At 36.5% G+C, this 13,817-nt stretch overlaps 2 protein-coding genes across 4 annotated transcripts in view; one reads left to right on the forward strand and one right to left on the reverse strand.

Moving 5' to 3' along the window:
• LOC107595576 (protein Jumonji-like) overlaps nucleotides 1-1,965 on the forward strand; it is a 43,904-nt gene extending 41,939 nt beyond the window's left edge. The window contains exon 18 of the mRNA XM_016286015.1: nucleotides 431-1,965. Within this exon, the coding sequence (XP_016141501.1) occupies nucleotides 431-604 (174 nt within the window). The 3' untranslated portion in view covers nucleotides 605-1,965. The remainder of the gene's footprint in view (nucleotides 1-430) is intronic.
• A 558-nt stretch (nucleotides 1,966-2,523) lies between these two features.
• The window catches only part of LOC107595603 (dysbindin-A-like), a 16,333-nt gene continuing 5,039 nt past the window's right edge, over nucleotides 2,524-13,817 (reverse strand). Inside the window, exons 8-10 of one of the 3 annotated variants that reach the window (XM_016286085.1) lie at nucleotides 6,362-6,517; nucleotides 5,592-5,726; nucleotides 2,524-3,458 (exon numbers count right to left, since the gene is read on the reverse strand). In XM_016286085.1, the coding sequence (XP_016141571.1) occupies nucleotides 3,169-3,458; nucleotides 5,592-5,726; nucleotides 6,362-6,517 (581 nt within the window). In that variant the 3' untranslated portion in view covers nucleotides 2,524-3,168. Of the gene's footprint in view, nucleotides 3,459-5,591; nucleotides 5,736-6,361; nucleotides 6,518-13,817 lie in introns of all 3 variants that reach the window. The other 2 variants (XM_016286078.1, XM_016286072.1) reach the window with 2 other exon arrangements.

Raw genomic sequence — 13,817 nt, forward strand, 5'->3', positions numbered from 1 at the left:
TCAGGCGCAGCAAACACCTGATAGATACTCGTACAGTTCGTTCAAAAGTCAAATACAGAATAAATGCATTTGATTGGTAAACCAAATTCAAACGTGACGTTTCAATATCTAATGGTAATACATGGAATTTACGGCAAAGCTCGACTAAATAATAGCGCTAATAAGTGGGGGCGTGGTGGGGCTTTGGCGATTGGCGCTTTAGTCAATCTACTCCACAGCCAATCACGGGCCCCCTCACTGCTCGGGCCCTGGGGCTTCAGCCCCACCCAGCCCTATTGTTAATCCGGCCCTGATTGTATTGTGCGATATCGTATTAATTGCAGCATTTTGTTGTAGAAATCACATTGTGAATATAATATGGGATTCCACTTCAAAATAAACTCCTCAGTGTAAATATGTAACCTTCAGCATCCCACCCTATTTTGCACAGGAGCAGATCAGCGGTCTGGTGAATCGAGTGTGTGGCAGAGCACTGGAGAAGAGTGGAGTGAAGCAGAAAGTCGTGGGCACCAGCAAGACACCAGCAAAACGAAGCCCCAGACACAAGAGCTCCGCCCTAATCCCCCTCTCCAGCGCCACCTCAAAGAACACCGGCCGCACCTAACCAGACCGTCAGCGACATTCCTCCGGGTCTCCTTTTATATCAGGTGTTCCTAATACTTGTGTATAAACACTCTTCAATACTCTTTGTACCTAGTGTATAATATATCAATACAACAAGCTGTTATATTGCACTTTTGTATTACAGATCCGTGTAGTTACTGGCTGGTTAGTCCAATATATTGAATGTACGGAGGTTAAATGTTACATCGCATTTCACGTCAAATATAAGGGGGCGAATACACAATTGTTTGGGGCACCTGACATAAGGCTATTGGGTCTCATCCAACAAGCACGCAACCTTTTGCACTAGTATTGAGATTGGTTTTTAGATGAGTATTTTCGGGTTGTTTTAGCATTAAATCGAGTATAGATATGCGTATACATAGATATAAATATATCCTATTCGATTCCTATCATTTGTGTTTAACTGGTGCTGTAGTGACACTTTTCTCCATCACCCTTACGGCCTGGTTGTCTCTTGGGCTCACGTTTATTACGTCTTAAAGCTTTCAGGAACAAGAACCAACATGCCCACACTTATAAAATAATAATAAATACTATAAAATAATAATTGCGGGCTTGACACTTTTGCATAGATTTGACACTTGAAGGAGCCTGCAAACGTTTCTGATGCCACCGATAAGAGATTTCCTTTGGGAATTCCCACCTGGAGATCTCAAGGAACCCCCCTCTTTTAAAAGCACATTCTGAGGCCTTTTAATAAAAATCTTTGAAGTACAAATAAGTTTGATGCTGAGGGCAGTTTGTACTTGTTTTTAAAGTTACTACGTCAATTGTAAATGCACTTTCCCTTTTATCCCACAAACTTTTGCCCCCCTGATTTTATTTGTAATTGGTTACCAGTGTTTCTTGAAAATGCTCCACCTGTTTTGCCGTTAAGAATGAAATCTTTAAATATCCTTTTAATTTTCATAGAAATATTATTGCGAAATACTAATATCGATCCAAAAAAAGCCCCAAATATGTTTCTATGCTAGTAAATGTTAAATTGAGCCTTTGAGTTCGGGTCTCTAGGGGTTTGGATGAGAAGGTCGAGATGAAGAAAAAGCCTTACTTCTACATTGATTTCTTCATTGATATAAATTAGATGTTAACAGGGTTGCTACAAAAAATAAGTGCTGCTTAAATCACAGAGAAGTATGTCATAGTGGTGATCCCTAGTTTTTTAGCTTTACTTTTTTTATTCAAAAGGAAAAGTCTTTTACCCAAAAGTAAAGTATTGTGTATGCCTAGCTACCCATTGCACTGACTGTATCAAAGTCCTGTAATCAAACATGGTAGTCGCCCCTTTCCAAATGACTGACTTGTATTTAAGGTTTAAATAAACTGAACAGTGTTTCCAAAATGTGGTTGTATACTTTTTATGGCCTTAAAATGTTTTTTTTTTCTTTTGTTATCCTTTCATCCTATTTTATACAGTAATACTCCTGATCCTTGTACTGTTTATTTATATGCACTGTTACTCAGTCCCTCCAGTCCAGTGGAGATCTTTTTGGTTACTTTTTTTTGTTTTTGTTTTAATAAATCACTTGTCAATCCTTCCAAAAATGTACTGGCCTCATGTTTTTGTTTTGTGGAGATGCAGAGTACTTTGATGTTACGGACAATAATTGGTAAAATGGCAAAATTATTATTCTATATTAATTTGTGTTAAACATATAAAACTACAAATTTTAAAACAAAATAAAATTAATAATTTTAAATGCTAGAAATTAATTTAGGCATCACAATGTACAGTATGAAAAATGTCTATTCAAAATATTACATTTAACAGTGTTAAGTTAATAGTGTTTTTAAAGATCAACTTTGAACGTTAGGTGAAAATGTAAATGCAAATGTAATCTAAATGTAAAAACGGGAAATGAGTATGTACAATTAAAAAGCCGGTATGTGTTGATAACAGATCTAAAATAATACAACTGTTCATTGTTAGTTCATGTTAGCGCAGGTACATTAATATTACTGGCTGTTGATTTTAATATTTAGTATATATTAACATTAACTGAACAACAATGTTCCCAGCTAGTTTTATATCAAAGACTCGGTGGAAGATATTTGCCTTAGATCACTATGATATGAAATATCAGTTCCACATTGAGACTGTCTTTGAGGCCCCTCTTATTTCAAGGTATATTTATTTTATATTCAGCTCAATAATGTCATATGCAAAAATGAGCTCCGCATTACAAATTCATGCAACATACATCAGGGATATTAGCGGGAACACTGTAAAATGTTTATTATTATATAATTCTGATGCAATAGGTAATACGAAGAATTGTGTCATACATTGAGTTGATTTTTTGTATTGGGAAAGAATAAAACAAAAATCACAGTGCTAAGAGTCAGAAAGAGCTCAGCTTTCTAGGCTGAGCACAAACAGCGTTCTATAAGGCTCCAAAATCTTCATCTCAAAGTGTTGCATTAAGCCATGAAGAAACACCTGGCTGGTTTTCAGCACTCCTTCTGTCTGGGCCTTGATGTAAAACATCAGGTTTTCATCCAGAAACCAACTTAAACGAGTGCGTTTGCAATCCGTGGCCACTAGGGGGCCTGTGTGTCGCTGTCGTCTGAGCTTTTGAGCAGCTCCATTTCTGGGAGGCCCATGAGGGCTGTGTCAGCATGTACCTCCTCCTCATCTGACTGGACCAGTGGAGAGTCTCCGCTGCAGCTCTCCTCGCTGGCATCCTCTTCATCCGGACCCTCGGTCACGCCGCTGATGGTGTCGGTGCAGGAGGAGGAGACGGAAGAGACGGTGTGCTGTAGCTCTGTCTTTGAAGGCACCTTCAGGCTGATCTCTGAGGGGGACGAGCCAGGCTCCAGAGCCGGACCACCTGCAGAACAGATAGAACAAGGGTAAAATGTGTCACGCCATCTATTTCAGAATATTAACTAGTCCTGAAGTGCAGTCGCAACCTTGAATACTTGAATGCTATGAGAGACACGGTAGGAGTCTAATGTGTTCACAGTCATTCGACTCATTCAGACACAAATCTGCACACTTTCCTTTCACATTTTCTGAGTATCTGCAGTATTTAGTGGAATGATGAAACTAGTTTAGGATGGAGTAAAAATCAGTACTATATCACTTCATTCATCATTCAGATTTGGTGCTCAAGAAACATTTCTTGTGCTGCTAAATATTTTTGTGAAAACTGTAATACAATTTCTTTTTTCAAAATTCAGAATGATGAATATAAACAAATCTGATATAATTTTTTTAACATTATAAATGTCTTTACTGTCACTTTTGATAAATTTTATTAGTTCTGGAATAAGTAGAAATTAATATCAATTTTTCATAACATTATAATGTGCTACAACAACTGATTTTGGTTTTAGTGTTTAATATTTCATTTATTTGGACACTAGTATAGAATTTTAATATTAGTGTATTCTAATCCTGAGAGGTGAGGAAACTTTTGAATTCTGATCAGACAGCTCAAACTGAAATGGATCTGCATAAAGTCCTGTTTTAAAACACATTTCCAAATGTGGTTTGAGTCAGGTACGTCCTAAAATCTGATTGTGACAGTGGATTTGATTGTGCTAGCGTGAACAAATCCAAAAACATTAAAACAAATTCAGGTTTTGTTCTGCAAGTTTTTCGTTTTTGTTTATTCCCACAAGCCATCTCTATTATGAACACTAAACACTCCCCAATAAAGACTCCATAGTACATCAATTCTACTGAGTGCAATATGTTCTATATACAGGTATTTATGCCACCTACTAATTTTTTTGTTACATTTTCTATTTATATACCTGCACAAGCAACATATATCTCTGCACCACCACTGTCCTAGTTTTTCCCATGTAAATAATAGTGGTCGACCGATATAGAGCCAAGGCCGATATATCGGCCGATATCTGGCATTTCCAAATATTGGCATCGGCCGATAAGTTTTTTTGTTTGGCCGATGCGTTCGAGGCGAGACTTTTATTTTGACGGTGCTCAGAGCGGCAGCGCCTGAGCACACAGTGCTCACATTCTCTCTCTTGTTCGCTGTCGTCGTTAACAGTGCTGTCTAATACGGATAGAAGTCTGTCTAATAATCCGATAGGAATTAAAATGTATACAAAAAGTATTATAACGATTGCTTTTATATTATTAGTAATAGAAAGGCAAACATTATAATACTTTCTCGTTTGCCGTCAGCATTCAGCAAATATGCATTTACATAATTTAAACAAATCTTTGAATGTCTAATGAAAATTTAATTTCACAAACCTTGCAAACTTAGTCGAATCCAGTTGTGAGATCTTGTGAAGCGTGCATGTGACCTGCATGATCGCGTGTACTCTGCATGACTTTCGGTCTGTGTAAATTGAATGCTTTAAACATTAAATTCGTGATTTTAAATTATGCTGCTCTTTATGCATTTGCCCACTGTCATATTCATGTCATTTTCACTGTGTGCTGTGTGTAAAATGAGTGTTACCTTGGTTTTATTTGAAAAATATGATTCCCAATGCACACAAACTTCCCAGAATACTGAGTGCTCTGTTGGTTACAGTTTACTTCCTTTTTAATTATATTTTTATTAAATATTTATTTATTTGTCATCTAAAGTATAAGTATGTTTATTTTACAAATTTAATTTTAATAAATTTTCAAATGATTTCAAATTTCTTAAATATTAATGAAAATAAATACAATTATATCTGCTTTATATCGGCCACCCTGCTTTCCAAGATACCGACATCGGCTGTCAAAAAAGCCAATATCGGTCGACCACTAGTAAATAACAACTTGCACATATAATTGTGTAAACTGTTTTTATCTTGGATTTCAGTGAGGTCCTGGGATTTCCAGTGCCACAAACAAATTCCTTGTCTGTGAGCACACTTTGCCAATAAAACTGAATCTGAATTTTGCACATTAGTTATTTATGTGTTTGTTCTATAATAAATATGTAAAAAGCAAGCAAACATGAAATCAAGTTTCATTAAAAGCAAAGCCCAACCTATGTCAGGAGACTGAGTGCTGCTCTCTTCCCCTACGGAGCTGAGGAAGACATCGAAAGCCTCATGATCGGACACATCCGTAAGATCCATTTGTTCCAGGAGGTCAACATTCACCTCCATTGAGGACATACTGCCTATTGGATCTGCCCCAGAGAAAGAAAGAAACCTTCATTTTGTGAACTCTAACACCAAACCAACTGTTCACTTCAAAACATACAGAACAGCAGGTTTAGTTCAGGAATACACAAGCAAATTTCACAACGCAATACAGTGAATAGATTGACACATGAACAGAGGAGCCTAGGACAAAGTAGATGTCCTGAAGAATGAGGGATGCAGAGGAAAGCATAGAGTACCTCACACATCAGCGCAGCATTAAGGCAGCAGAGAGGAAAGAGAAGACCATCAGTTTAGCATCAACATCCTTGCACAAGAGCTTTAACCTCCCATTTAACATAGTAACAGTATGTTTAAATATTCATGAAGGGAAGGACACAGCCTTGAGCAGCACATCATATAGAGTGGCTGTGATTCAAACTATTTTGCTGTTATTTTCTGAAGTTTACTAAGAAAAACAGAACAATCGCATTTTGAATTCTAAAACACTGTTTACTGTCATATGTGTTTGCCACTAAATACTAAACACATAAGACACTACACAAGGAGAGTAAAGATGGAAAGAAAAGGGTTGTTAAGGGTTGTTACGAATCAATTTCAGACATTTGAACAAGTATGTGCAGAAGTGGTCCTTCGAAAATAAGTAACTGACCTCTCCTGTCGGTGATCTGGAGGTATCCTGTGGAGAGGTACTGCTCCATGTCTTGCTGAAATGCCTCTTCAAAGTACTTCTGCCGCTCCTTTAGCTTGACATGCTGCGCATGCTCCATCTCCAGCACGTTCTGGCCATGTTCCGTATCGAGCTCCACTAAAGAGAGACATAAAACACCAAGTAGGTTACAAAATGACAGAGAGAAAGAGAGAGAGATGGGGGATGGAAGCACAAAATGAACTAGAAAAGGGAAGTGGATTAACCCTCAGAGAATTGATGCAGAAACATGCAACATTTGCTTATAGCAATTAAATAGTATTTAAATGAACAATTAAATTATAATAAATAAAAATTATCATTTTCATTTCTCACCGCTCACCAAGGTTGCATTTATTTGACGAAGCTTTAGTAAAACTGTAATATTGTGAAATATTATTACAATTTAAAAATAATTGTTTTCTATTTTAATACGGTTTAAAATGTAATTTATTTCTGTGAAGCTGAATTTTTATCAGCCATTACTCAAGTCTTCAGTGTCACATGATTCTTCAGAAATCCTTTTAATTTCATGCTCAAGAAACATTTCTTATATTATCGTATTTGAAATTGGTTGTGCTGTTTAATATTTTTTTTAGAAACTGATTTTTCAAGATTCTTTGATGAACAAAGTTCAAAATAACATTTATTTGAAATATTATTTATTTCTAACAATGTAAAAATCTTTGATCAATCACTTTTGAACCGTAGTGTTCTTACATCATTTTTGTTTTATAATTATAACAGCACTGAAATGTTGAACTCTTGAAACCCCAGTGTTTCAAGAACACAAACATGTTTTTTAAGTCGTTGCCTTCTAAAAACACATTTAAAGATAGAATATTCTCTGAGATCTCTGGAATTAAACTGCCCAACACCACACACAAATGTTCCAATATCAACACAATACAAGCCCCAATATCTGCCTGATAGGCTTTTCCCAAGACACTTTGCAAATATCTAAACCAAACCTCTGACATCTGAACTTCAAGATAACATCGCATACATTGTCAAACATGCTTTCTACAGCACATCAAAGAACAAGATCCTACACAAGTGTCTTTCCAGCATGCTAGCTTACCACAGAATGTGAAGCTTTTCTAGTAGTGGCAGAGAACGCAACGCTTCTTTTGTGTGAGCGGCACAAGAGCGTAAGTGATACAAGATGCAGTTAAAATCTTTATCTTTCACAGGAAGTGCATACTCTTCTCTGAAAAGCAGGAAGTTTGCCTGTGCGATTTGAATGTCACTGTGGTGTTTATGGGTGTGATGTACACTTAAAAAGATATGGTACAAACATCCTGCCAAAGCTTATGGTGACGCATCCTAGATGCAACTTTCTAGAATGAAATAAAACATTTCAAGACATGGTCACACCAATCACCCTGCATTCTGGAGAAAGAAACTTTAAATACATGCACGTATGCACACAGCACCATCAAATGGCAGGCATTGTCTACCATCATAATCCTCCTGTGTGTTGTCTGAGGAAAAGAAATCCACTGACAAAGCAGTGAGATGCACCTCTGTTATTAGGATGTGGTCTTAACCACAGTCCTGTCACACATTCTTTTTAAACAGATGCTGGTTGAACAGTGTTAAATAAAAGTGCTGGGCTGAATGTAAGCATGCTCACTAAGAAACCATTGTTGCCCATTTTGGCACAATATTAGCCTTGCAAAAATGGGCTAAATCATGTAAATTAAGTTGATGCAAGCAGATTTAAAATGAACTGATTATTTATGCATGTATTATCAAGACACTAGTTTAGCAATATTTGGTTGACACTGCGATGCCATCTACGGTAATAACCTGCTTCAACCCCTAACGCTTGTCAAATCGATATTTCACAGCAGGATCATCGTTATTCAGTCTCTTCACAGTAATAACACTACCTGGTTTTAGGAGTAAAAAAAATCTATTCGTTTTGATTTTATGCTAATTGAATGTTAATATAAATATTGGCTTGATGTTAATGACAATAGCATAACTCTTTTTCTCAGTCAATATTAAGATTTTAGGCAAAAATGTAACTAAAAAATCCTAACTCTTTCAATCAAAAGTTTGGGTCAGTAAGATTTTTTTAGAAGCCAGTAGCTTCTTATGCTCACCAAGGCTGCAATTAAGCTAACTGTTTTCTACTTTATAAATTTTAAAATGTAATTTATTTCTGTGATGCAAAGGATTACTCCAGTCTTCAGTGTCACATGATCCTTTAAAATTCATTCTGGTATGCTTATTTGGTGCTAAGTTATTAATGGTACTCAATTACAAATAATTGTTATTATCAATGTTTCTTTTTTAATGGTAGTGTATCACAGTTTCAACAAAAAGATTAAGCAACACTGTTGTCAACATTGATAACAAGAATAAATTTTTCTTAACAGAAAATAGAAAACAGTTTTTTCACAATATTAATGTTTTTACTGTATTTCTAATCAAATGAATGCAGATTTTGGTGAGCAAAATCTAAATTATACCAAACTCGCCCAGTTGTTTATTTCTAATTACACTTTAATTATTTAATAATTATAGTAGATTACTCAAGTTCAACTAATTTGAAGGGCTCTACATGCATGAAATGGATTTATTATGCCTTTGACATCACAGATCAGGATAGCTGCTACTGAAAGGACTGGGACTGTTCTTAATACCCCATGAATATAGCTACTTTTTTCTACTTAATGCATTTGAGCTTCAGGTGATTGGCTAAAAAAAAAAACAGAGCAGAGCAGCCATGAGCTCCTACGCCATCTGAGCAAGTGCCATTGAGATGAATGGGAATGCTAATGAATAGCTTCCTCCTCCTTGAATGATTCCATGTCCACAAGAACTAAAACATGGATATGGCATGAAAGAACTAAATCTGCGGGGATAAGCTGTGCCTTTCGTCATATTTTCCGTTGCGTGTGTGTGACAGCTAATGATAGATGACGGCACGGGATGAGCCCCAGGAGCTCTGATCACACTTGTCACATCCTCCACACACATTCCTCAGGAAAGAAGAAAACATGTTAAGAACGTTTGTGAGGGCCAATGCACAGAAAACCACAGCTGAGACTTCAACAACACAGTTTCATAATCTACTCACTGCAAAATTTCACTGATGACAATTGTCATAAAATCTCCATCAATCTTCTATTACGAAAATGGAGCATGAAACAAATATTAGCGTGCTGATCAAAGATGAGGCATCTTGCAGCTAATCAGTGGAGCATCTGGAAGCGGATGGTAATGCAGGTTCAGCCCTAAGGCCAGACAGTCTAATGACTCATTCTAATGAGCTGACCTTCCTCCACACACAGAACAGAACCCCAGAATCCAGCAACAGGAAGAGGAAGCAGAGAGAAGAATGTGCAAACACTGTCTTCTGGACCGACAGATCATTCATCACATGGATGGTTCAGTATCAGTCATCTGTCAACTGCAGAGCTATAAATAGACTCTGGTTTGTATGAGTAGATACTTTTCTTACTGTATTTCTTAAACCAAAAGGTTCTTTGTGTCAGAAGCACATAGTAAGAAACATTTCCACTCCCACAAATCAGAAGCTACAACCTTTGAAAATACTGTGGGGATGAAATCATCTTAAAGGTATTCTTAAAGGTTCAAATATGTGTGTGCATTTTAGCCACAAGTTTGCACAGCAGCTCTGCAGTTTTAACAGTGTCTTCTAGACCAGTCCCCACCACAACCACCTCAAGATGTCAAGCAAAAAACACATTCACAGACAAATACCAAATGCTCCTTTAATTTATATTAAAATTCATATCAATTTATACCTAGTTATGTTGTTGTGATGACATCTAATAGATAACATTCAATGGGTTAAACTGCTCAAATAATTCAAGTGAGAAAATATGAGAAAATAACAAATAAACATACATGCTATATTATGTTAATGACTAATGACAGAAGAAATGATAAAGGCACAATCTTTACTATTAACTATAATAATATAATATAAATACATTATAACAATTTTAATTTCAACATTCAATTCTGTCACATACACATAAAAAAAATGCATCTTGTCCCAACAATGGGACTGATTTCATGTAATTTGTATATTAAGCACTCATTCCATTGTAATATAACGTAATAAAATATTTCTCATTTCAGCTAATGATGCAATACTCTCTAATGAATGCTGAATCTCTGAGATAACTTTATGAGATTGTACTGCTTGAGCCACCTAGAGGTTGCAGATCTAAACCCCAATTTACAAGTCAAAATTGAAGCATGAAGGCATACAAGTTAAGCGAACAGCACTGTGGCTCTTTAAAACATCACATTGCAGTGATGATCTCCACACACACACAGCAGGAATAACCCCAACTTAAAGTTAAAAACTACAACAACTTGCGATCCATGACCAGAAGGTGTTTTGCACAGATTTAGAGCAACATTTCTAGATTTGACGTTTCCATAAAGTCTTTTATAAAAGTTTAATTCTATGCACTGCATAGGCTTGCATTATGATGGCTGGTACTGAAAAGGCATACAGACACAAAAGCCACTGTAGGCATCCTAATCTGTGCTGAAATTCCATTACTAAAGCCTGCCAAACCCAAAGATGACAAACAATGACTGCAAAGCACCAATTCAGATCTCTTGACATACCGCCAGAACTGTGATACATTGGCACATCAAATTAACCTTACAATAAAAGAGTGCCTGGAAACCTACAAGAATCTCTCATGCAGCTGTCCAGAGTTCCCGACGTGGACATTTTGTATTTCTCCTTGAAGAGTGTGGATGTGCTGAAAGCAGGACCGATACGCCAGAGACTGCAGTTCAAGTCAATCTGAAGAACGGCTAAATGAACATCTTATATTCTGCTGCTTGGTTTTATTCCATAAGCAGCTCTTCTATGGCCAGGAATGCTGAGGCATTGCCTGCTCAGGGACACAGAGCTAGAGATGCAGCTGGAGTGAGGAGGAAAGCAGGGAATGTACCATTCACAAACCTGTAGGGGTGAGGGTCTGTAGAAAACTGAGTTTCATGTCAAATATCTGCCTTCATCGCTTTGTGATCTGGGACTGATCTGCCGATCTTATACTGTGTATACTACACTCAACTACACTTATGATTAATGGTACAATTAGCAAACATAATGTCAGTATTAGTATGAATAATCATTAGTTAGTCAGTGCCCAAAAACACTGCAACCTGACAAAGAAGCACATTCACTCTGAAACTCCAGTTAACGATAAATCTATTAAAGCTGCATTTTACACTGCAAAGCACAGCTCCCTTGCTCACAGACAGGAAAAATGAATTAATAGAAACATAAATAATCATTTTAAAAGCTAAATAAATAAATAATCAAGTATAAGGTGTGATGTCTTGAGCACACTGCCCACACAAAAGACGAGCCAATCTCAAGCAACACCACCTACGTACCAAAGGAAGTGTTATAAACAGTCTTTACCACTTTCTCAGTGACAAAGACAAGGATGTAAAATAAATGTAAAAAAAACAAAACAAATCTTAGCCTTATTCTCAACATTTTTTTCAACAATTACAAAATCTCTAAGTTCAGATGACCTGAATTTTCTGTAAATAAAAGGCAAGTGAACAATGATTCCTAAAGGCAATTTCTTTTTAGTACAACATCTCTAACTGATACATGGAGGAGCTATGATGATAAAAGCGATTGTTATTTATACTGGACTGTAGGTATGAACAGATGGAGCAGGCAGACTCCCCTTGGAAGTCAGTGTGGAATTAATGGCATCATGAGACCAAATAAAGACAGCAGCGGCCACTCGCTAGAGCAGTTTTGCCCTCCCTGAGGTTAATTAGTGTCGTCTGGGTAATTACTACACAGTTCTTCTCAATGTTGAGCACTAAATCAGCTTCATGCGGTAAATAAAAATGCTAAATAATATGCAAAAATAATAAACTATGAACTGTGCCAAGTAAACTTACACTTCCACCAAATAAGAAACCATTGTAGACTCTTGTACCCCGTTCTTCTTTCAAAACTCGCGTTTGAATCATCAGTGGCAACGAAAAACACAGCGGCCTAGCGTGAGGGGAAGCCCTGGCTTAGCGTGCATTGAGGCTGGGATAGAGTGAGCTGAGGCGGCAGGGGTGAATGTAAAGAATGTGAATGAAAGTTGATGTATTCCCTCAGCGACCAGCACAGATCAGCTCTAGGCATGACGAAGCGGATATTGTCCTCTTTTGGAAGACCAAACAAAGTAGTTTTCACAACGAAGCACACAGCATCTTCAGGACATGGCTGCAGCGTCAACAATACTACAGCGAGAATAAAAGTTACACCTTCTTTCTTTGCGTGAACATTTGGGTGGCGTTATGCAAATCTTCCCACATCGTGACGTAGACATGTGGGGGCATGTTAGAACGAGGCGTTTTAGGTAGGCGTGGTTAACTCTTAACTTTTATAAAGAATATCTCTTTGGTTTTGAGACTTTAGTGTTTGCAACTTTACAGATCTTCTTTATGCACCAAGTGCTTGTAACACTTCAAAGAGAAAGGAAAAATTTAAATCGCATCATATGACCCCTTTAAATCAAAATAAACTATTTTTGTCAGTTGTCAATGACTCATTCCTTTTACTAAACTAGTTATACTTCATATACTTCTCATGTACATAAGATCTCTATAATTACTGAGTCTAAGAAATAACAATTAAAAATGCATAGTTATAAATAAATATAAATAAATAAATAATTAAAATGATAATATTATAATAAAATAAATAAGTATATAATTATACACACTCCGGTTCAAAAGCTTGGGGTAATTAATTTTTTATGCCTTTAAAAGAGGGCTTTTATGCTCACCAAGGCTGCATTTATTCGATCAATACAGTAAAAACACTAACATTGTGAAATATTCTTATGATAATTTTTTATATATATATATACAGTGGGGAAAAAAAGTATTTAGTCAGCCACCAATTGTGCAAGTTCTCCCACTTAAAAAGATGAGAGAGGCCTGTAATTTTCATCATAGGTATACCTCAACTATGAGAGACAAAATGAATATATATATATATATATATATATATATATTTTTTTTTTTTAAGTGTATTTCTGTGATACAAACACAGAAACATATTTCTGAATATTCAGCAGCCATTACTCCAGTTCTCAGTGTCACATGATCCTACAGAAATCACTCTAATATACTAATTTGGTGCTTAAATATTTAAATTTATTATTAGCTATGTTACTGTCACGAATTCGGTTCATGGACTTCCGTTTATTCACCACCAGATGTCACCCTTTCCTTTACATTGACTCTCGCACTACACAAACTGTTGCATAGCACCCCGGACTACATTTCCCATCATTCTTTGCACAATTTGCACACTGCCCTGATTGCACTCATTGCACACAGCTGTTTCTAATTACCTCATTCACTATATAACACCCACTCTAACCAC

This window comes from Sinocyclocheilus grahami, unplaced genomic scaffold (assembly GCF_001515645.1).
Source record: "Sinocyclocheilus grahami isolate Dianchi unplaced genomic scaffold, SAMN03320097.WGS_v1.1 scaffold11.1, whole genome shotgun sequence".
In the NCBI taxonomy this organism is placed as follows: domain Eukaryota; kingdom Metazoa; phylum Chordata; class Actinopteri; order Cypriniformes; family Cyprinidae; genus Sinocyclocheilus; species Sinocyclocheilus grahami.